This window comes from Microtus oregoni, unplaced genomic scaffold (genome assembly GCF_018167655.1).
Source record: "Microtus oregoni isolate MIOR12 unplaced genomic scaffold, Mior012 000060F_ref0000265, whole genome shotgun sequence".
Classification (NCBI taxonomy): domain Eukaryota; kingdom Metazoa; phylum Chordata; class Mammalia; order Rodentia; family Cricetidae; genus Microtus; species Microtus oregoni.
Genome location: NW_024543870.1, coordinates 7,206,258 through 7,229,302, shown reverse-complemented (window position 1 = coordinate 7,229,302; position 23,045 = coordinate 7,206,258). Strand labels below are relative to the sequence as shown.

General features: G+C 41.7%; 1 protein-coding gene across 5 annotated transcripts in view; it reads right to left on the bottom strand.

Annotated features, from left to right (window-relative positions):
* Nucleotides 1–14,816, bottom strand: part of Itprid2 (ITPR interacting domain containing 2) — a 36,868-nt gene extending 22,052 nt beyond the window's left edge. For 3 of the 5 annotated variants that reach the window (XM_041639734.1, XM_041639736.1, XM_041639735.1), the window contains exons 1-8: nt 14,430–14,815; nt 14,103–14,148; nt 10,775–10,824; nt 9,911–9,967; nt 8,032–8,071; nt 7,841–7,939; nt 6,420–6,628; nt 4,774–5,474 (exon numbers count right to left, since the gene is read on the bottom strand). In XM_041639734.1, coding sequence (XP_041495668.1) covers nt 4,774–5,474; nt 6,420–6,628; nt 7,841–7,939; nt 8,032–8,071; nt 9,911–9,967; nt 10,775–10,824; nt 14,103–14,148; nt 14,430–14,640 — 1,413 coding nt within the window. In that variant the 5' untranslated portion in view covers nt 14,641–14,815. Of the gene's footprint in view, nt 1–4,773; nt 5,475–6,419; nt 6,629–7,840; nt 7,940–8,031; nt 8,072–9,910; nt 9,968–10,774; nt 10,825–14,102; nt 14,149–14,429 lie in introns of all 5 variants that reach the window. The other 2 variants (XM_041639738.1, XM_041639737.1) reach the window with 2 other exon arrangements.
* Nucleotides 14,817–23,045: the final 8,229 nt, after the last annotated feature.

Below are 23,045 nucleotides of genomic sequence, written 5' to 3'. Positions count from 1 at the left end.
ATGTGTGTATTTAAGAGGAAAGGAAATCTTAATACAACTAAAACCTTGAAAAGTCCTACCCATAAAATCTCTCTAAAAAATTCTATTTAATGGATCACCAAACCTACAAAAATTGCCTGTCCTTTTCCTACCTGCACAAATATATCCTTGTTAGGAAATTCTGATTCTAAAGGCCATCCTCACCCTGTGCAGACACTAGCTAGCTATTCTAATTTGACTAACTTGTATCATTAGGAAGAGGCACATGCTGATTTCCCAACACTTTATGACATAAAAGTAAGTGAAATGGCCAAACACAGCTTTTCAAACCTGAACAAATCAAAGAGCAAAGAGCAAAGTTTTAATTTGAAGTCTGTTATACTTTGAGCTATGAATTAATTTAAAACTAATATATATCCCATAGGAATGACTAGAAAGCCAACAGCACACACATACACCACACATGCATGCCCCCTCCACAGAGTGTAATGCTCCTGCGGCCCAGATGGGGAACGTGAGCTGTGATGAGATGGCTGTGCTGTGCAGTGTCAGGAGTCTGCAGCTAGGGCCTGGAGAACTGAGAGGAGACATATACAGTAAGCTCTGCTGTGCTTTGCTACTGTTTAAAAATTATATTATTCAAAGCAGCAGATACAAGTTCAACCGGAAAACCATTGTTTTAAGTGCAAGGGAACAGAACACATTTTCTTTTTATATTCAACAAAAGGTCTATTATTAGCTGCTACTCAGGCCCAACCTAACCCAGACAGATTTCTAAACAACAGTCATTAGCTAGACTGAAAGAACGCAAAAGAAATCCAGACAACTATTATCTTTTAGGAATCTTAGGTTAGACACAACAAATTACTATTTCTCACTCTGAAATGTAGGATTAGCAAACATTCTATTTCCTTAGAGATAAAATTAATCACAAAGTAGTGCTACCTTCTCTAGTAGTCTATCCTCCCTAACGCTATTTTAGGGAAAAGAATACTTTACCTTCTACTACAAAGCCCTGCATCTTCGCACCGACAACAGAGAGGGTCATGTTTACAAAACTGACGTCAGTGAGCCTACTCTCTCTCAGCAGATTTTACAGTGTTAAAACAGCGAGCCATAGCTTATTTCTTAGCTCTTATTATTGGTCACAACTATGCAACAAACAGATTTGAGTGGAAAATCAGGAAGCCAATACAGAATGAAGATCTACATAGCAAGCCTTCCTAGTGCTGTGTGGTAAGCTGGCCGTGTGCTGCAAGTAGCCTTTGATTACACTCTTAAAAATATAATCAAACATAACTGAATTGAATAAGTAATAGGCTTTCATCATACAATTCCCTAAACTTTGTAAGTTCAAAACTTTCCATAATAAAAGGAAAACAAACAAATGAGCAATACATTAAGTCAAAATAATAAATTAGGTTGTTCCTAATGTTTTTGGGACAGCTTTCTGAATCAGTCTCTGTATATCATGGCTTGGAAATAAAGAAATCCAAGAACGTCTTGCAAAGAAGCTGTAGGGGCTGTGACAAGAACTCGAGCTCCTGTGCACTGAGCTCAGCAACAGTGGTCTAACCCATGGGAAGTGTACAGTGCAGTCAAAAGCAGCCAATCCTGAGCTCAGGCCTTAGTAATGGCAGCAATGACACATGACAGACGATTCCTCGCAGCCTTCTGTCACTGACGCTCACCCATGTCTGCCCACCTCCATCTGACATCATAGGGAATATGCCATCCTTCAGAGAGATGGTGAAAGCTCTGCTGGGAAATGGTATCTAAGTGTCCAGGAAGGTGTGTGTTGGGGGGAGGGGGGGTGACAATTGCAAACAATCTTCTTTGTACTAGTCTATGATTCTGTAATTACTTGTAAGTTTCCTTAAAGAAAAGAAAACCACTAAGTTTTTAAACACACAACACACAGTTTGTTTCCACTGTTACATAATTTTTTAAAAAAAGACTTTAGATATTTTAGATTAAAAATAAACAGGTAACAAACACGGTGATTACTAGGCACATCAGGGCAGACATCAATTGTTAGAATTGACATTCTTATCTCCAAAATTAGAGCTAGGAACAGACACGCTGGGACATGCCTGAAATCCTAATATTTGGAAGGCTGAAGTAGGAGATTCAATGTGAGTTCAAGGTCAACCTTGGCTGAATAGCAAAACCTTGTCTCAAGAAACACAATTCACAGCCAAATTTGGAGGGCCAAAGGAACAGTGTCAGCTGTTCTTCAAATATCTGACCGATTTGGAATTATTTAAATTTAGATGAATAAATAAAATAAACCCTACAACTTAATGCTAAAAGTAATAAACTTCATTAGTTAAAACCAATAATAGGTACAAAGATAGGATTAAATGCTCAAGAAATATTATGTATGCACTCAGTAAGGATTACATTGAAGTAGTTCAACAGCACTGTGAGAGGACCACCAGGCACACAGGGGCGGGCTCCCAACACTAATACAGACATAGCTTGTCCACAAAACATGAGCAACCGTTCATTCAGCAGGATCACTTTAATGTGAGTCATTCAGACGTCTCATGTCTAACTCCTTAGAGTTATCATGCTATATTCAAGCAAGCCAACAAATACCAACAAACAAAAATTATCCATTTAAGCCAAGAATTAAAATCCTCTCCCCACAACCCAACCAAAAAATGAGAAAGTGTTTAGAATTTCTGGGTTTTGGGCATTCTGAAATGTTTTTTAGAAAGCAAGCTGACTTTTAACTAAAATAGCCTATGAGCTTCCTCATCTTTTTCTTGTCTTAAACACAAGAAACAGACACTTCTCCTAGGCCTCATCCGTCTCGTCGTCTGTTTGGCTCTCCCCACAGTTAAACATCTTCCTACTTAGGCCCTGGTAACCGTCACATCTTACCTCCTGCCTCACCCAAAGAACCACAGCAAGCTGCTGGCCTTGGGACTGCTTGGAGAGCTGGCTTTCTAAGAGAAAGAACTCTAACCGGTATCCACGGCTGTTCACACAGGAACAAACACTCTCTACAGGACTCAGACCCCAACTGAAGGGCGTCTCCCAGAGAAGCCGTGCTAGCTCCTCTGAAGGGGATGTAAGTCGGCCTCAGGAGGACTGCTCTCTTTGTCTGTTAGTACAATTCCTATCATGCTTAAGAGGAAATGAAAACAACACGTTTTCCTGCTTTAGCCATTGTTCTATAAGCTTTCTCTGAAGTTCCCAAAGAAAAAATAGAATTCTAGGTTCTTAATGCATTTTTAAAATAGATATGAAAAGGTAAGGATTCATTATCCTTAAAGTTCCTCTATTTACAACAGACGAAGCTAACAAAATAATTTATTTTATTTATTTGAGAAAATATCTATGTATACCAGGCTACTAGCCTAGAACTTGCTGTGTAGCTTCATCTTGTCTCAGAACTTATGGCCAACCCGCCTCAGCCCTCTGGATGCTAGCATTACACACATGTAACACCATTCCTAGTGACAGCACACACAAACACACAAATATCTAACTACACTTCACAAAAAGGTTCACATTATGTTGTCATTAACAGGTTTTGCCCAGCAGAGGGCACAAATGAAACAGGTCTATACAGAAAGGAAAGGGCAGCTACCATTTTACAGGTGTTGTGGACTCTTGAGAATGTATCGGTCCCTTTCACTTCTGCTCAGAAACCATGAATTCTTGAAAATCCTATAAATCACAAAGAAGACACTGCCAAGCTACCGCTGTCCAAACCGAAACAACAGCATGACATTTTCAGAGATTGCATGATTTGTATTTAGCTGTTTTGTGTGATACGGTACTGAAGCTGTGGGGTTGCTCAGCACAGAAGAGTGGGCCCAGGAAAGGCTCGAACCAGACTTAGTGGTAAGACCAAAACAACATGCAACAGGAATCTTTAGGACAGGGCCAGAGGTTTGGAAGCATACATCATAATTCCCTTCCATCCTCATTGGACTAAGCTGTAAACTGCCTTAATAATTGAAAAATGGAAATATAAACTACAGGAAAAAGATTTAGGGAAAGTAGCCTGCAAGAAAAATACACAATATGCCAAAGATATTCTTCTCTTTCCCCTTTCATTTTACTCTTTAGTCATAATTAACATTTAAAAATTCTAAAAACTACACACACAAAAAAAAAAGAAAAAAAAAACATAAATAGCCCAATTAGGCCAAGCATCAATCCCGCCCACAGTGCAGGTGTCCCTGCTGGACCACACAGCTGAATCTCTCGTGCATCAGCCCCTGTAGTCTAGAAGGAGCTCTAGGTGAACCTCATGAGGATTTTTTCCTTCCTGAGTTCAAATTCTACCGTTAACTAGCAGGAGATTTCATCAGTCAAATAAAAAGTCCCCAAATGTTGATCTGGGCTTACAAAACACCACTCGACGCCTTCCAGAACCTTCCCTCTTAGGCATAAACCAACCAATTCCAGTATCTATTCACAAGCTGCCTTCACCCTCTCCATAGTCACTGGGACCCTTTCTGACTGAACTGCACATCTGATTGATTTCTGCATTTTCACTATTATGCAATACTCATTTGGATTTGCATATACACTCTCAAGGCTCTCTCTGCCATCAAAATCTTAGGCTTGAAGGAAAAATGGCTGCAGATAAAATGTCATCTGGGGGAGATGACATGGCAGTCTTGCCTGAGGGGTGCCACTATACACAGTTCAGCAACCAACTCCTGGTTTGTGGGGGACAACACAAGGCTGAAGTTCCATAGCTATGGGTGTACCGGCACCGCCCATCTCTCTTCCGGGCTCTTTGCTAGTCTCGGGGAGCCATTTACCTACCTCTTCCATCTCGAAGGAGTCTTTCTGCTGTGTCATTATGTTTCTTATGAATGGAATTGTCAGGGGTGCACAGGGCTCTTTGTCACTTGTAGACGCATGGGCACTTCTCAGCTCACTGCTGCTCTCGGACTCGCAGTGGCTCGGCACGTTGACACCACAACCTATGTCAGACCCTGCAACACCAGACTTCGGCAGCAGCTTATCCTCCTGACTTGGAGTTTCTTTGCTTCGTCCACTTTCCATTTTGTGGCTAATGTTACTATCTGCGTCATCAGAGAGTCTGTCGGTATCCACACTGTCTGTGAGAGTCGATGAACTACCTGAGACTTCTTCTGTAACCGTAGCCAGTGTAGAAGAGGACTCCTTCTTCTTCATGACTTTCTGCAGCTTGGGGTCATTCTTGCCACCACTGTCCTCAGCCAGAGAGATGCTCAGAGCCTTTCCTTTCTCAGTTGTAGGGGAGGGGCTCCCTTCCCCTTTCTCTGTCTTATCAACACATAAGTTTAGTTTGGATAGTGTTTTCATCAGACGGTTTGCAGTGTTGCTTCGAGTTAGAGGAGGAGGGGAGTCTGTTGCCTCCTTGGTGGAGGTCACTGAGGACATGCTTCCAATTCTCTGCAAGGGAGTCCCAGAGACTTGGGAATAGAGAGAAGAGAATGCATTGGCCACAGTAGTAAGCACTTCAATTTGACGAAAACGGCCTGCAGAAGAAAAAGAAAGAAAAAAAAGAAATTATATGCTTATGTTATATGTACCTATTGTAAATGAATTCTATGCTTATCGGCACATAAACACATGCTACTTAGAAGTCTAGTAATTGAATTTAGATCTTAAGTATTATGAAATCATATTTTCCCCATGTAAACACTGAAATCTGTACATTTGTAGAATAGGGAAGATTTTTATTGTGAACATTAGAATTTATACTTTAAAAAATTAGAAATAAGCACAAAATGGCAATAATACTGAATATGAGAGAACTAGCTACTGGTCTCTAGTTATGATTTATTGTTTGCTCACAGACTCCACTAAGATTCTTCAAAATGCCTTCCTAAGAGAACACATCAGCATACACTTAACACTGATCCATTGACAACCTTGGAGAAAACAGCAGAGATGGGTGAAAACAGCCCACCAGCCAAGGTAAGTTAGTTAGTTTACAGAACAGCACCTGAAATGGACTGACTTTTCATTTAAAACTAACAAGCTCCTCCAGCTACTTCTTTCTTTCTTGAACAAATGCAATTTGGAGATAAATAAAAATTCTGCAAATAAATTACGATGAGTTAATGAGGAAGGAAAGATGGAATAACCTTTATAAATAGGATAAGTAATTCAGAATGAGTAAAAGAGCTATTCTAACATTAACCTTATTTTTAAAATGTTAGGTGCTAAAACAAACACCATCTGGCCTAGATGCTAATCTTTTTCTTGTTTTTTTTTTTTTTTTTTTTTTTTTTGAGTCAGGGTTTCTCTGTGTAACAGCCCTGGCTGTCCTGGAACTCACTCTGTAGACCAGGCTGGCCTCGAACTCACAGAGATCTGCCTGCCTCTGCCTCCTGAGGGCTGGGATTAAAGGTATGCACCACCACTTCCCAGCTTGATGCTAAATTTTTAAAACAACATATTAACATCAAAAATCTTACTTGTCAATGCATAATTTGGGTTCTCTACTTCCATCCGTTGCATTTGTGCACTCAAAAATACTTTAATGTCTATGCCTCTGGCAAAGGATGATGAATTAAAAAATCTGGAAGGAATTTTAGAAGCAATATCTGGCTCATCTCGTCCAAACCCAAGATTGTACAGAATTTCTTCAGGATCTTCTTCATAGAGCTCCAGCAGTTCTGAGACACTGGAACGAATGAGAACAAGTGTGAGGATGGAAAGAGTAGTTGTGGTCGACATTGCACTCTCAAAAACACACAGCTCTGTCTCCATTCCCCTTGGTCTCTGCTCGTCACACCAACATTTCTTTCCCTGTCTTCTGATACTGCGCACTCCTGGGATACACAACCCTTAGGAAGGACACAGAGGTGTATTTTCTCTGGGTGCTAGTGTTGGAAAAACAGAAACTGAAGTTCAAACACATAGTCCCCAAGAAATGAAAGAGACCTCTAAGGGATTCCTCACCTTATTTTCTTGGTCATTTTTAAGGGATTCTCCAGTAAAGCAATTTAGTTAAAACAGATCATGCATAGTAAGGAAAGAATGGATGAAGGGGAGATTAGCAGGAAAAGCATCCCCGGAAGCTGGTACAGCTTGGGTACTGAGGAGCACCTGTGAAACACGAGCTTGGCAAACTTTTTTTGTCTTAGAAGAGGCAACTACCTTAGAAGAAACAATGAAGGAGACAAAGTGGAGTCAGAGAGCAGGGAGGAGCTTCCAGTTCTTCTCTCCCCACATCTGCTCAGGAAGGAGGGGTAAGGCGAGGAGGATGCGGGTTACACAAAGGGAAACTCTCACTCTCTCACTCTGCTGGACGCTCAGCAGCATCACACCCTTTCACTCCAGTGATAATCCAAGCTTTCTGGGGCTCGATAACAACCAAGAACTTGTCAAGAGGATGGTTATATCTGCTTCAAAGATAAGTGCCTAAGTTGTGATACAATCATTTGTACAGCAATTTAAAAACTGGTTCCACGGCCCCTGTAGTTGATTTTGCACATATTAAAGATTGGTTTAACATGCTGAAAACAAATTTAGCCTTGAATATAAAGAAACTAATTAGGCAGATTTATTCTGATATGCTGATTTCTATGTCAGTTACTCAAGGCTCTCATAGTACAGGGAGTTTTGGTTCTTACAAGGAGAAGTCATTCCAGTATGGAGTTTCTCTTTCAGAATGCTCACACAGCTTTAACTACTCGCTGCTGTTAGGAACACAGCTACTGATTTCATCTGCTTAGTTACAGGTGCTGCTGGGTTCTGCACGAGAAGCTCCTGTCAGTTACGACAGGTCAGGAAACACTTTGGGTTTCCTTTGATTCAGTCTCAACATCAACACAAAGACCAGAGGTGCCAGGCTCCCTCAGCAGCATGTGACCCCAGGCTTACCGGGACTCACCTTGACACTGTACCACTGCTTTTCCCAGACCCAGTAGAATTCATACTTCTCCCTTTCTGATGGAACTGTAGTCTCCTCTCTTTGGCCAGGATATTATTGCTATAAACATAACAAGACACTTTAAAACCTGATTCTTCTATAATCAATCCCTTTTCACTTTCAGAAAGAAGCAGAACCAAACAGGTACATACCAGTTTTCAACTTGAGCATCAGGTTCATGTAGGTGATTGGCTACAAATAAAAAATAAGTGAGCTCAATAAAAATCAATAAAAAAAATAAGTGAGCAGAGAACACAGCCGCCAGCAGGACAATGGCACAGTTATGGAGAACAGAGGCTATCCGCATTGACACAGCTGGCCTGTTAAATGTCCCGACTGAAACTACTGTATAGAGAGGCAAGCAGTGGGCCAGCAGCTTTCAGAGGCTGCTACTTTCTGTCAACGCAAAACTACTCTTATTTGAGTGCTTAAAAAGAAAAAATTTATTAATAATCAGTTAAATTTCTGGACCAGATTGAAGAGTTAATGAGGAAGATAAACAGCATATACTGGTGTATAGAGTGATATTAAACTTCCAAGTTGTCAATGAAGAACATCTTAAAGCAAATGTAACTGGGCACCAGTAAGTGTAGCCATAGGGTTCACATATTTCTTATGTTTTCAAAGCTGCTGCAACTTTAAGTACGCAATGTGAAATGCTCTACACCTTTCAATACAATGTTCCCTTTAAAAGCCAAAAATAAATTTAATTAATTTAAAAAAGAATCACTAACAAAAAAACAAAACCTTCCTCTAACTTTATTAGATTAACAAGATCAAAGCAAACAAAAAAAGTCAATGTTTAGACTTAATTTTATCATTATTTATAAAAAAAATGAAACAAGTGAGGTTAATAACAAAAATGTCCACTTCAGCAACTGCCTTTTTCATTTATGATGTACAAATTGGTAAGAATGTTTTTATTTTGCTTCTTTGTGTATCCCCTAACAGCATCATTTGACATCATGACCCAGGAAGACTGTTAAAGCTGTCCACAGGCTGCTGACAAGCATATTAACAAGGTGCTGATAGGTCTGTTAAGGGCAATGACTTGAAAGAAGGAAGATAAAGTTTTCATTTATTCTTGAAAAATACATTGATAGATAGTGACAATAAACATATTCTCAACTTTCTGAGGGTTCTAATGCTAAAATAATCCAAATAAGTAACTCAGCTTACAAGTGACATTAAAGGACCAAAGGACCAAGGACACGAAATTCAGTGGAGAAATTCACTCTTCATCAGCTTCTACTTTTTAAGCACTTAACAAAAATCTTTAGTTCTTTGTAAAAGCTACCAATAACCTATTCACCTAGTGAAACGAAACAGAATCAGTGTGGGTTCAAGCATGGCGGACCACACCTGCAATCAAAACGCACACAGCTGTGAATTTGAGGCCAGCCTGGGGTTACATGGGGAACTCAAGGCCACTGTGCTTACAGAGCGCAAAACCTGTCTCAAAACACAGTAAAAGCCCTACCTTTTATTATATCAACAAAATAGTTTTAAAAAGAGAACCCTAACTTACTGTCCTGGAAGCTTTATTGGGAAGTTACAAAAAACTGAACGACATGCTTTTACAGCGCTGAAGCGCCCGGATCGACACCTGCAAAGTGACCTGACTTCTCTTCTCTTGGCTCTTCGTGCTTCAGTCTCAACTGTCAGGGAAAGAGGGAGAGCATAGGAGACAGACAAACCCCGGCCAGAGTGCGACACAGTCCATTCCCTAAACCAAAACTAACTGCAGCTGAGTTTCTCCTGCATAAATATTTAAGCTCCTTTCCTCCTTGGGGACAGTTTTCCCCTCATTTATATCACCATAGTTCAGTCACAAACAGTTCCTCCAAGCGTTGAAAACAGGTGAGAGGTAGCTATGGTATTTCAGAGAAAGAATCCTACCGGTTAGGACAATGAAAATGACGCATTGTCAAGACCTTCAAATGATCCCTGAGAGCTAAAGACGGGACAGTCTTTACTTCATCTCTAAGATAACCATAACTACAGGAAGGCACAGTTCCTCGGCAAGCATACCTTCAGCTCCCAGCGACAAGTCATCTTCGAAGCTTCCTCCATTTCTCCCAAGCACACCTACAGCAGAGTGTGAAAATTCAGAACCATACCCTCAAGCTCTGCTCTACCCCATGACGCCACTGCCATACAAAGTCATTAATTAAATAAGTCAACCAAGCAAAATATTCCACAAACCACAGGAAACTATCTCAAACCTCAGTACACTCAAAATTAAGACTGCCATGTCAAGAAGCAAACGAGCTTTTTCTCTGTTGTACAGAAATAATGTCGGTGGCCAGGTAAATACACTTTATATTTCTTACGCCTCAGGAGACATTTCATTAGACAAAATACGTGACTGGAGAGTTCCATAGAAAGCTGGGTCCTGATGCGGCCACCCCTTCTCCACCTCCAGGCTGCATCGGGCCCGAGCTTTGTTCTCCTGACACTGTGAATTCTTTCTCTTCACCCTGTCATTAGCTGCACATTCTTGTTGCATTTTGAACTTGAGAATTTTGTCTTTCACAGGTGCTAAAATTTCAGGTGTGGCAATTTCAGTTAGTGTAAGCAAAGAAACGCTACACTCAAGTTAGCCTACCTAGTTCACTCACTGTGAATTTTTGTTATGTTTACATAATGTAGTCTGTATTTAATCAGCCTTTATAAGATCTAACCAGGCAATAAGAATATAAGTATGACATTGTGAAAAGCTTTGGGAAACAAAGTTATTTAAAGTTACTATTCTTTCACGGCTTATGAGAATATTTTTCCCTTTGAACTTCTAGCTCAGAATGGCGTCAAACCTCACTTGTGTGATTCAAACATACACTCTCACCTAAAAGACGAAAGAAAATTCTCCGTTTGGAAAAAAGAAAGCTCTCTTACCCTTCAGTGCTCCACCACTTTGCTCATCCAGTGAGGCTCCCAAAGGGGTGCTGCAATCACAGAGACACAGAAGCCTCAGTCCTCTGAAAACCCATCTGGAGAACTGTCACTGCAGAGCCTCACTTTAGAGTTACAGCCAAGCAAGCATCTTAATCAATTTAGCGCTCCTCCCCAAACACCAGGAATGTGAGTGGCTTACATAAGCAATGTCCTTCTAAGCAAATACGGGTTGTCAAGTCAGTTCACCAGCAATGACTTAATCACAGGTCTGCGCTGCAGCAATTAAGAGCAGGAATGGCAGTCGTACACGATATAAATTGTTATTTTCTTTACACATACATACACACAGAGAGAGACAGAGACTGAGAGACAGAGAACATAGAGGACAAAAGGCTAAGGAATCGTGTCAGTGTCTTCTGCCGAAACAAACCAAAGCCAACTAAACCAAACAACCAAAGAAATAAAACAACAGAAAACATAATTTCAGTGGTAAGCAACTTAATTTAGTAAAACAAAAAGTTCCAAGACTTAGGAAACAAGCCCAAGAGTTCCTTGGTTCTTTCTTACCTGTCGGCCGAGCTGGCAGTTCAGAGTACTGCCTCAGCAGCTGCTCCCTACCTCAAGGAAAGCCTTCCTCATACACACAGAGGAGATTAACTTTGGAAAGTCCTCAGCTCAGCTTGGGAATCAGGGTTAAGGCTCAGCCAAAGCTGATTTTCTCCCCATTTGTAGTTCAAACATGAATGTCTCAGAACTGGTTGCCAAATACAGAGATACCTTTACTTTTCTCCAAACAACTTAGTTTTTTGACTAGAATCACAGAAACATCCTTTATTCTGAAGGCTGTATTCTGTGATACAAACTTAGGCTTCTCAGTAACAGTTCAGACCTGCTAAAGGCAACATCAGAAGAGAGATCCATCCTGGGAACCGTTTCAAAGAAGTGCTACAGAGAGTCGGTTAAAAGTGCAAACACATACATAAGCAAGGTCGGTCTTTGAAACTGATGCTTTTGAGATGTAGAAGAATCAAGAGCAAGTACCATATGGGAACTGATAAAACCTTTAACTAGCTTTTGCATATATTTCATTTAAGCTCTAACTGATGTTATTAGGAAACTTTGTTCTTTTCTAAGTTGGGCCCAAACACTGTATTTCTGTGGCCATAGCTGCCTCTGCTGCTCCGCACTAACAGAAGACAGCAAATGAGGCAGAATGTAACTGGCCTCCTCCTTCAAAAACAAGTTCTTTACTCCTAGCCGCCCTCTGCCAAATCCCAGCAGGATCTGCACTGCTTCCTAGACTGAGTCGTCAATTTGGGTGGTTGAAAAAAATAGTTATCAGAATGAATAAAGATTCCATCAGAGAAGGGAAAGTATGACATCTTCTCTCAGGATACGGATAACAATGAAAATCAGAGTATTTCAGAATTGGTCGGGGGGGGGGAGCTATCCTTCTAATCATTTGCAAAGAATATACAAAATACATTAACACTCGACTCTGAGAAGGATCCCACGTTGCTCTTAAAAAAAAAATAGGAAGGAAGGGGAGTGGGGGAATGTATAGCTCAATTAAAAACAATAAAGAATAAAGAAAAATACAGTTGCAAATATCCTAGCAGTCAAATCTACAACAGAATAGCCAACATTAAATAGGATTCCATGTTCTAACTTTCCCAGGCACAAATGAATACTGCTTGTGTGTTGACAGGGGTAGCTATCGGAACAACAAAGCCATCTATGAGGAGGGACAGAAGGCTGCAGAATCTGTGCACACTGAGTTTAGCAATGAAACTTCTGGAATTTTCTGGTCTGAACTTGTGTCCTGGTCAATGTCAGCATTCTCCTATTGCATTTACCTGAAAGATGCATTTATTTTCTGTCTACTTAATATTTTTATCTTCTTCAATCCTGCTTCCTATACATCATTTTTTAATGTGATTTTTCCCTTCGTCTTACACTAAAAAAAAATCCTTTGGCTTGAACTAAAATCCTAGAAATGTTCAGAGCAATTTTAAGGGTTAGCCAATACTCTTCAGCAATGGATTTTAAATCAGGACCAGGATGCAAACTTGAAAGACTTGAATAAAAGCAAGGGTAGACTACCTTCTTCACTCCACGATGGGGAAATCACAGAGATACTGCTTTCTAAGTTCTCTCCTAGAAAGTCTCGACGATGTCCATTTAAAATTCCAACCTTTCTGTTTCACACTATTCTGCTGACCAGCCCGTGGTACACGACTGTGCTTTGTAAAGGTCATAGTCTCGTAATCGAAGGGGTAAACTAAGCTGGCTGTTAACCTAAAGACTTCTTGAAGCAGTGTATTTGCCTCTGTGCTCCTTTGAGAGGGCCATCTACACATTCCATAACATTTCCGACCCTTCCATGACACCACTAACCAAAGCAAAAAATAAAAATCTGCGGTGAACAATCAGTATGGCTCCAATTACTCAAGCCATCAAAACAAAGACAGCCAGTATTCTGTCTTTAAGGGACAAAAATTATTACCATATATAAGAATCGCTTTCCAAAATAAAAACACAACAAAATAATCCGCAGGACAAACGTAACTTGAGAAAACAATAATATGCCCAGAAGCAAACGCCAACAAAAGTTTAAAAGCTATAATCTTTACACAGATTTTTCAAAGAGCAAATAAATTGGAAAAAGATGAAAGTGAAACACGTTTTACCATAGTCAGATTTACTTGCAATGACACCCATTCTCTGTATTTTATCAAACAGTTTTGTGCCAGTTGCCAAGGCATGTAACTGCTCAGACTCATGCAGTCTGAATGCCTTCAAAGCTCCATTTCCTTCTTCGAATTCCAGTGCGAGCTGACAAACCCACGTCCAAGGAGTTCAACTCCAAAGGACCAAGCTGGCTAGTTTTAATAGCTCCCCAGTGGGATTTAAGGCACACAACCCAAATTAAAGCCCGGTTAGAGTAGTCAAGTAAATTAAATTCGTCTAAAACACATTTGAAAAGAAAATGACTTTGTGCCAGATATGCAGATGCCAAAATAAAACACCGTCCGAAACACCAGAATTCAAAGAAATACCACGGACCATCCAAAGTAGCATCACCACGACCTGTTTTAGTTTCTGATCAGATGCTGACATCATGCCCGGGCTGCTAAACTTTGCAGTCCTAACTGTAAAGTTAACTCAGTCTCAAACAATCAGCGGCCACAACACTTCCACTTCGAATCGCTTCAAGAAGGAAGCTATCGGCCGGCTCACTTTCCGGTTCCTAGCTTACAGCTGCCACGGGACCTAGAGACACCGCCGAGTCCCTCGCTTCTCCCCGGACAACACGAGCAGGACTCACCGGCAGTCTTTGAGCCATATTGCGATCTTCTCATTGGGCACGTTTCCTGCGGAGCAGAGCGAAGGGACAGCTCGTTAGGGACTCCAGAAGAACTCCGAGGCTGTGCCATCCTGACACTCCCTTGCATAAGAATCCGCCGGGGGTAACCGGCAGCCTCGGGGAGCCTTCCGGGCGCCCGACCCGGCGGAGCCAAGCCGGCAGCCAGGTGCACAGGCCGGCGCGACGGCGCCGATCACGCGCGCGTGTAAAGGTCGGGGGTCGTCCGGTCCCAGCGCCCGGTGGCACGGAGCACGCCACCACCCCGCCCGCACGTCCCGGCGAACCGACCTCGCCCCGCGGCCGCCGGCAGCTTCGCGCCGGGGAGGTCCTCCTCGTCGTCCTCGTCCTCGTCCTGCGTCGTCGCCTCTGTGGACAGATCCTCCGTCTCCGACGCCTGCCAGGAGCTGCGGCACTTGGCCCAGGCCTTCCTCCTGCGACTCGCCACTTGCCACTCCAGTTCCTCCTCCGCCTCCGCCGACGCCGTCAGGGGTCGGTTCATGGCCGCACCGGGGGCTTCCGCGGGCCCAGCCCGAGCCTACGCGGGACACGGCGGCGGCTGCGGGGACCCCCGCCGCTGCTGTCAGCGCCCAGCCGGGCAGGGGGCCCGGGGGAGCCGGAGCGAGCGCCGCAGGAGGAGGGGACGGGGAGGGAGGGAGGGAGGGAAAGAAGGGAGGGAGGGGCGGAGGGCCGGCGCTTCACGTGAACCCGGCCTGGCGGGGCGCAGCGGCGCGAGTGGCTCCGGCGAGCGCGGTAGGCGCCCTGCGCCCGGCCGGCCCGACCCCGCCCACTCCAAGACCCCGCCCCGCCCCTTCTTAGCCACGCCTCCCCGCGAGACACGGTCCGGCCCCCTCACGGCAGGGCGCCCCGCCCACGAAGGCCACCACGCCCCCTTCCGGTGCTGGTCTCGCAGCGAGCCGGAGAGGCGAGTCCGGGCGGAGCTTGGCCTGACGAGCCCGGAGCTGCCCCGCCCCTTTGGCGGTTGCCACAGGAAAGAGCCAGATTTGTTTGTTTGTTTGCTTGCTCCTAGCTTTTCGTTCTCTCAGCTCCAAGCTCAGCCAGCGACGAGTGCCAAGTCCAAGTCTCGTAACTCGCCCCCGCGTGCGAGCAAGTGGCTGGGCTGCCGAGACCTCTCCCTTGAGGCGTTGCTCCAGTGTGGGATGCCTGAGGGGTTGGGCAAGGACGAAAGAAGCAGGAGCTTGCACCAAGTGTGAAAGCCTCCCCCGGTGCTGCTTGCACGCTTGAGAAATGTCCGTCCTGGCTCGTGCGAGTGATGGGAATGTGCTGAGAAAGGAAGGACAAACCACATGGAAGCTGCCCTGCCGGCCGAAAAGGGAAGGCGACTGGAGCAAGAAATGGCCCTGGAACTGTAGAGCTAGCTAGCTGCTTGGGAGTGGAGGGTTAGGGGAAGTGACAAGAAGTAGTAGAGTGCCAAGGTTCTGAAATGAAATGAGCCTCGGTGTCCCCCCTCCCTGCCCCCGACAATGCCAGGGTTCTGAAATATCTTTTAAATGAGCTTCGCCCCCCCCACCCCTTTATCACATTTTTATCTCTTATGAGAAAACAGATTCAAATTCTATCCAGAATGAGACAAAGTGTGACTTCTCAACCAGCGAACATCCTCTCTAGTGTTATTTCTAAACTATCTGCACATAATACAGGTTCCCAGTATTTTATTGTGCATGGTCTGAACCCCGAAAACAAAGAATACTTTCTGTTTTAGTCTTACCATTGCTAACAAGAACATTTTTTACATAAATAAGGAAGAAAATTTCCACTTGAAATAGATATTTACAGTTAATAAAATTTCAATTCCAGTGTGCACTAGTAACCAAGGGAAATAATTTTTGGAAATTTTAGGGTGTCAAATGTTGAGGTAGCACTGTAGTCTTCCACACACGCGCTCACACCTAACCTATACACTTCTAAAAAATAGCTTTTTGACCTTCTCGTTCTTTCCTGTTCCCTTTCTGGCCTAGTCCATATGTTTGATAGTTCACAACAACTCCTGATGGTTTTATCAATATCGCTAAGATCAAATCCCAAATCCGGGCTGGCTTCCCAGAGCCGTCACACTGTGATGTCTCGCACTTCCGGTGAAATGTAAAGAGGTTAGAAGGATGCTTCCAGCTTCTCAGTGTTGGCCTTTCTCTAGGAAAGAATCTTCTAGTTCTTAATATGTCTTAGACATCCAGGAGGTCTGTCCTGAGGGTGAAGCTCACTCCCTAGCGTCCTTCCAAAGCAGCTGTCTGTGGGAGCTGAGACAGACGACAAGGTGGAGTCTGTCGAACTGTCGTGGGCTTGGTCAGATGCTGTCGAGTTTACGGCCTCATAGTTTAGTCCAGGACCTTGCTGGATCCTGTCCCATCCATCTGCTTGTCCCCAGCTTCCATCCTGTCTCGGTCATGTGCTGTGGCTGGCTCTTTTTCCCTGTCCTTTAATTCATTCCTACTCTGCCTAATACCTGAATGGACAGACCAGCTGATCCAGAATTCCTTCACTCTGTAGTTCACCAGTCATGATCAAAACCCGCTAACAGTCCCTCGATATGTGACAGAATGGGGCACTGATTGTGCAGCAAATAATATGACTGGATCCAGACAATAGGCTTAGTTTACCAGCCTCGTTGTACAAATGAGAGCTTAGGAAACACATTTAATAGCTTTCTAGTCATTCTAATTCAATCCTTATTCTACATGGAATACTGACTGCTTGAGATAAGTTGTCTACTTGTTATTGTTCTTCAAAGGAGACAAACTGGGAATATGTTTTCTTTGTGTTTTTTCTACAGTGAGTATTATTTTTTAATTAGTTTTGCTTGCGCTTTTAGAGAGTGAAGAATTCTTGGGAAAGGCAGTAATGGAGTATAACTTACAGTTACAAGTCATTCAACCACAATCAAAGAAAAAAAAAAGGAAGTAAACTCAGGAAATATCATTAGAGTAGAGTATAGCAATTATTTATAAAATAAATAAAAATATTTTATTTTACATTGCCAAACTTAATGAAGAATGAAAAAAAAATATATTTCCTTGAGAAGAAAACTTTCAGAGAGCATTAAAAACAAAGATATTCGTGTGGTCAACTCAGAGGTTATTTTTAATGCCCAGGGTATTTGATTCATTCAATAATGAATACTAAACCTGAGGAGAGTCTAGGCATTTGGAAGTTTTCCAGGCAAGTAACCTAGGCTAGACCAGTTGCAAAAATCTGCATTGTTAATGTTCTACATTAAAATATCGACTAAGTCATTGATGTTTATGGAAAGGAGAAATACAGTTATATTAATATGGACAATGTCAACTGAAAATATAGAGTAGAAAGGGGGAGGCCTTTGGTATTAGACCAAAGCTGAATGTTTTCATTCTGTCTGAGTATCACTATATTCATGTGTGAACTCACAGTCATAACTACTTACCCAGGTTGTGAGGGTTACCGAAAATCAAGTAGATGTTCATTAGTGCTATTACATTATTGTGTTTCAATAGACAAAAATAAGTCCATTTCACATAGAGGAAATTTTTCTAATACTAGTGAATAGCTCCTATTTCTATTTTTATAAAGATGTTTTTTAAAATTATAGTAACTTCAGAATAGAACAAAAAAAACAGACTGTGGTTAAATAACAAAATTTAGGTGGAAATGTTTCAATAGTAAACAAGATACGATATCATGTAAAATTTCTTAACACAGGTCTCAAATTAGAATTAAGTTCTAATTTGATTGAATAAATAAGATTTATTTTGGTGTGAGTAACATTGAAGCCTTTAGATTCTAGCTAAGATACTGTTTCATTTGTATCTATAAAATCAAACTCTTTTCTGAGAATGGCAGAATTGTGCTGGTGATAACACCACATACTGTGTTCCTGTGGTCTCTGCTTCCTTCTGTGCCAGCCCAATGCCAGCATTAAAGGCTTTGGAGGAAATACCTAAAGCATATTGTATGTGCGGCTGATGTGGTGCCTACTGAGCAAAGGAGGCTCCTTCATGGGTTATTCTAAACAAATATGACGATTTGGTTTAGCTCAATAATTCTAAAATTCATTTCAGAAGAAAACCTTGTGTGTCCCTCAGCATCTATTAGCATTTCTAGTGACAGCAGGGGGAAGTTCCCAAACAGGATAGAATTGAAGGAAGAAGTCAATCAATAAGAATGAACTCTTCAGAAATACCCAATGGCTTATTTATAAAACAGGTATAATGAAGTCTGCTGAAACCTAGTTAGTCGGACTTTGGTCAGTTCTTTGATCTAGTCCAATAAGCTATCATTAATCATTAAAATATATTTTGTTTAGTATTCTAGTTATTGTACATATTTTAGAGTAATAAATTCTTCTCATATATATAACTCAAACCTGTTATTAGACTTTCCAGACTAGTAACAAATCAGTAATTACTGGATTACTTTGTTTTTCTTATAGGAAACACCAGTATAGCACAATCATCTGCTACTTTTGTTTTCTGTTTTTTATCAGGTTGCGCATCAGAGGGAACGGTGTAATTACCTTGAAAACTGTTTACAGAGTATTTATTCAACAGGCAGGTAGGATATTTTCTGATGTTATACACATTGGAGAATTGCTAGTTTTATTACTTGTTCTTGGGTCACAATTGCATGTTTGTAGAATTCTAGATTTACCCTTTCCACAGTGAATTTGTAGACAGCTCCCCACCCACACCACCCACTGCCTCAGTTGTATCCTGTTCCCGAGCAACAGGTCACATGCCATCTATTCTCCATCCACAGTGGAGAAGCTAGATTATGTAACAGAATAAATAAACTCCTTTGGTTTGGCTTGTGAATTCATGAAATCGGTCAAAGGAGGCATTGGAGCCTCCTCACTGGACATATGGGGAAGTTATATGGGAAAGCCAAAATATTTGTAATTCATCTGTGAAGCCTAGATTTTCAAGTTTGGATTCATCTCTGTTCTTTTCCCTTCTCAGTCCTGCTCTAAGATGTTGCTTTTCAAGATCTCAGACATCTTGAATCATGCAAGATTGTACAGAAGTGCAAGGATTTATATCAAATGCTCGCCCTATGCCAGTTCTTGCTGATGGTAAGACTTTTGTTTGTTGCAGTATAGGACAAAACAGGATAATGTCTGAAGTTCCTAAGGATTAACATCGTCCTGTAATGCGATCAATTTTTTGATACACATTTTCTTCCTAATGTGATTATTTCCAAACACTTGTGTTTTTATGTATTATTGTTTTTTTACTTAAACAAACTAGAACTTTAAATTTTTACTACATATAGATTTAGAATTATGTATTCTAATTTACATTCTAATTCTAATTTAGAATATGGGTTTATACTATATAAAACATTCTTTGTGCCTTTTATAAAGGTGAAAGAAAAAATGTTAGTGCCTGGATATACCACATATCCAGGCAATACTGATATATCTGAAAAGCTTTGTGAGGACAATATTCATAACAGGTGTTTCTCATGTGAGAATGCATGAACATGAGTACGGAACACACACACACACACACACACACACACACACACACACACACATTCTTTGACATTCACCTAATCCCGGGCAAATACGAACTACACTAGCTTCCCCCACGACATTTCCCGTCTCTAATCTCATTTCTGCAGCTACTTCATGCCCACCGCAGAAAAAACAAAATCTGCATTCAGAACAGGACCCTTCACAAGTTCAATAGAGTTATTTTGGGGGAGTCATTGAAAACTCAGTACAAAAACCTTTCCTCACTCACCAGAAATGCATTTTAAAAATGAAGCCAAAGTGAACAAGGCTTGGCCAGTTTAAGAGTAAAACAGGGAGAAAGCAGGGCCTTTTCCAGCCACAGACAGCATTTTGGCTGCTTCTTAACTTTTAACTCCTCCATTTCCTTTAACCGGCTATAAATAAAAAGTGCAAAATCTATCAGGTAAGACATCAAAATAATGACACCTGGTTTCAACCAGCGCTGTCGCAGTGGGTCCCCTGCAGAGCTAGCGCATCCCTGTAGCTCAGAACAGTTTTGAGACGCCTTTGTGTCTTTCTTACTTCAGATCTGAAAGGCACACACATTAACTAACTGCTTTCTCAGGCTTTCACACAAATAATTAGAAAGCTGTGTATAGATTCCATGTTCATTTTTTTACAATAGCTTTTAGGTAAGCCAGGTCCCAGTAAAGTTAATCCAGGAACGAATTATCAGAGGAAGTAGAACTATGGAGACAGAAAATAAGCTAGTTCCCAAGAAAATTTTAAGTTGAATTTGATAATAATCAAGTCTATATAATAGTTATATGCATTTGAGATATTTAACATAGAAGTATTGAAGATTACTCACCCAATACTGTGAAGAAAACTTGCTATTTTCCACAAGGCACAATGTATCACTCAGGTGTTCACATCCCATGAGCAAAAAGTAATCCAGAATCTACAAGGAGATATTATAGGATTCGGGTTTTATTATTTTTTAATTATGTGTATATGTGCATGCCTGTGTGTGGGTGTGTCCAAGAAAGCAACCACGGTTGGATTCCAGGGGCTGAAGGGTGTCTGTTTCCCTTCTGACGTGGGTTTGGGGAACTGAACTCGCATCCTTTGCAAGAGCAGCTAGCTGCCTTTACCCACTCACTGATCCATCTCTCCAGCCCCAATGGAGACAGTCTTTTAAAAGAATGCTAACTCAGAACTCTTGCTACAGACTTTTATAATTCCCAAGATCCTCCTTAACGAGGGTTGATCCAGTATGATTACTGTGAGTTAGTGAACATATACTGTAAAGGACCTACAGTGAGAAGTATCCTGTTCCCACAAGTCCTCTCCCGGAGTTATAGGAAAAGCCAAGGAACACCGAGTTCCTTGTACGTATATCATCCCTGGGCGTTGCTTCTACAAGTCAAGGTGACAACTGTCGGTGAAGAAATAAAATGTCCATGTTTGAAATTTAATCTGCCCATGGAAATACTAGGTTCAAAATAAATAGATATCCCTACTCTAGTGCAAAACAAACCGTAGTATTCCATCCCCACATTTAGAGAACCTCTTTCCTTTCACTTCTCTTTGGAGTAAGCAATAATTTTTAAATAATAAAATATTATTTTTCTTTTAAAATGTGTCTATCCTACCTAGGAATGATTTTATGTTGTTTATTTTTATTTAACATAATCTACATATAATGAAAGTTAAGGGGACTTAATGTATATTATCATTAAGAACTAAGCCCCTATAGTCTATGTCAAAAGAATAAAAACATATAGCAAATTTCATTGAAATCTTATCTCATTGTGCATAAAAGTGTTTAGCGGCAAGGTAGCAAGTTTGGCCTGGATTACATTAGTGCAGATCACACAGCTCATGGCATGTAGCATGTCATTAGTAGATTGTTATTATGTAAAAGAGTCACAAGGTAAAAGTTCTGTACAGGTTGTTTGCTTAATTTTTTTCAATATTCTTCTGAGTCTGTGATTTTCCTATAGGTTTTTAACAAATCCTCTCAGGGTGGTACTTTAAACCCTTCAAACACACCTTCTTTCAGATATGTTGATATCTCTTCATAGAAGTTTTAACAGGGCAATTATTGCAGTGGACTCCAGGAAATGGCAATGTTATAAAATGAGTAGTTTTAACTAGGTATTTCCTTTGTGACCAGTCACAGTGTTTAGAACTATACTGACACTGTCTCTCTTAATAAAACAAACAAACAAAACCCACCAAATTCTTTAAATACTTGTATTGTTCTAGTTTAATGGGTAGAAAAGCTGGATTTTGAGACAGTAGCGTTCCAGACCACACACTAGCACATTCTTGAGTGGCTGAGTGGAACCAAGGCTTCTCCCTACCAGGCTCAGACTGTAGCTTACCCTGTACAGCTGCCCCATGGAACCTGAGCCTGCCTGTTAGAGCAGCAGCTATGTGAGCACTGTGGGCCTCCCTCTTACAGCTGGGCAGAGGAGCAGGGGCATGGAACCATGGACGCCTGGGGAGAGATTTACCTGTTCCAACTCCTTGGGTGTTTTTCAGGGAGCCTACCTCAGGCCAGCAAGTAGTCAGTGACAGAAATATGGACAAGACTCAGTAGCAGCCTTCCAAGCTGCTTATCTACCTCTCAGGGGTTCTACCAGGACATACCTTAACACTTTAACTTGAACATCCTGGGAAATCATACATTATCCCTTCTGGGATTTTTTTTTGAAACTATAAACATTACTTATATAATGAATACATTGAGGGTCTCAGCAACCTCATATACTACAATAGCAGGGGACCCAAGTTCAGTTCCCAGGATCCACATACTGAAGTTCCCACAGCTTGTAACTTTAGCCCCAGGGGGCCCTGATGTGGGATTCCCCTCTGTATGCTTTGAACACCATTGGTTAATAAAGAAACTGTCGTAGGCCTGTAATAGGGTAGAGTAGAGCTAGGCGGGGGGGGGGGGGGGGGGGGGGGGTTGGTGGGGGGGGGTGGGGACTAAACTGAATGCTGGAAGAAAGGAGGCGGAGTCAGGGAGAAGCCATGGAGCCCCGCCAGAGACAGACACTGGATGGGAACTTTACTGGGTAAGCCACAGCCACACGGAGATACACAGATTAATGGAGATGGGTTAAATTAATATGTAAGAGCTAGCCAATAAGGAGCTAGAGCTAATAAGACAAGCAGTGATTTAATAATACAGTTCTATGTGGTTATCTTGGGTTTGAGCTGCTGAGTGGCCTTCCTACAACAAGACCCAATGCCTCTGGCTTCTGCAAGCACCAGTACATTCATGAAGCTCATAACCCAGACAGGAACACAGGCATACCCATGGTAATAAATAAATAAATAAATCCAGACTTGAGATATAGATCAGCATTAACTGCTGAGCCTTTATTCTCTTTCAGAGGACACACTTCGCTCCCATTACCCCAGTGGCAGCTCACAACCAACCTTCTGTA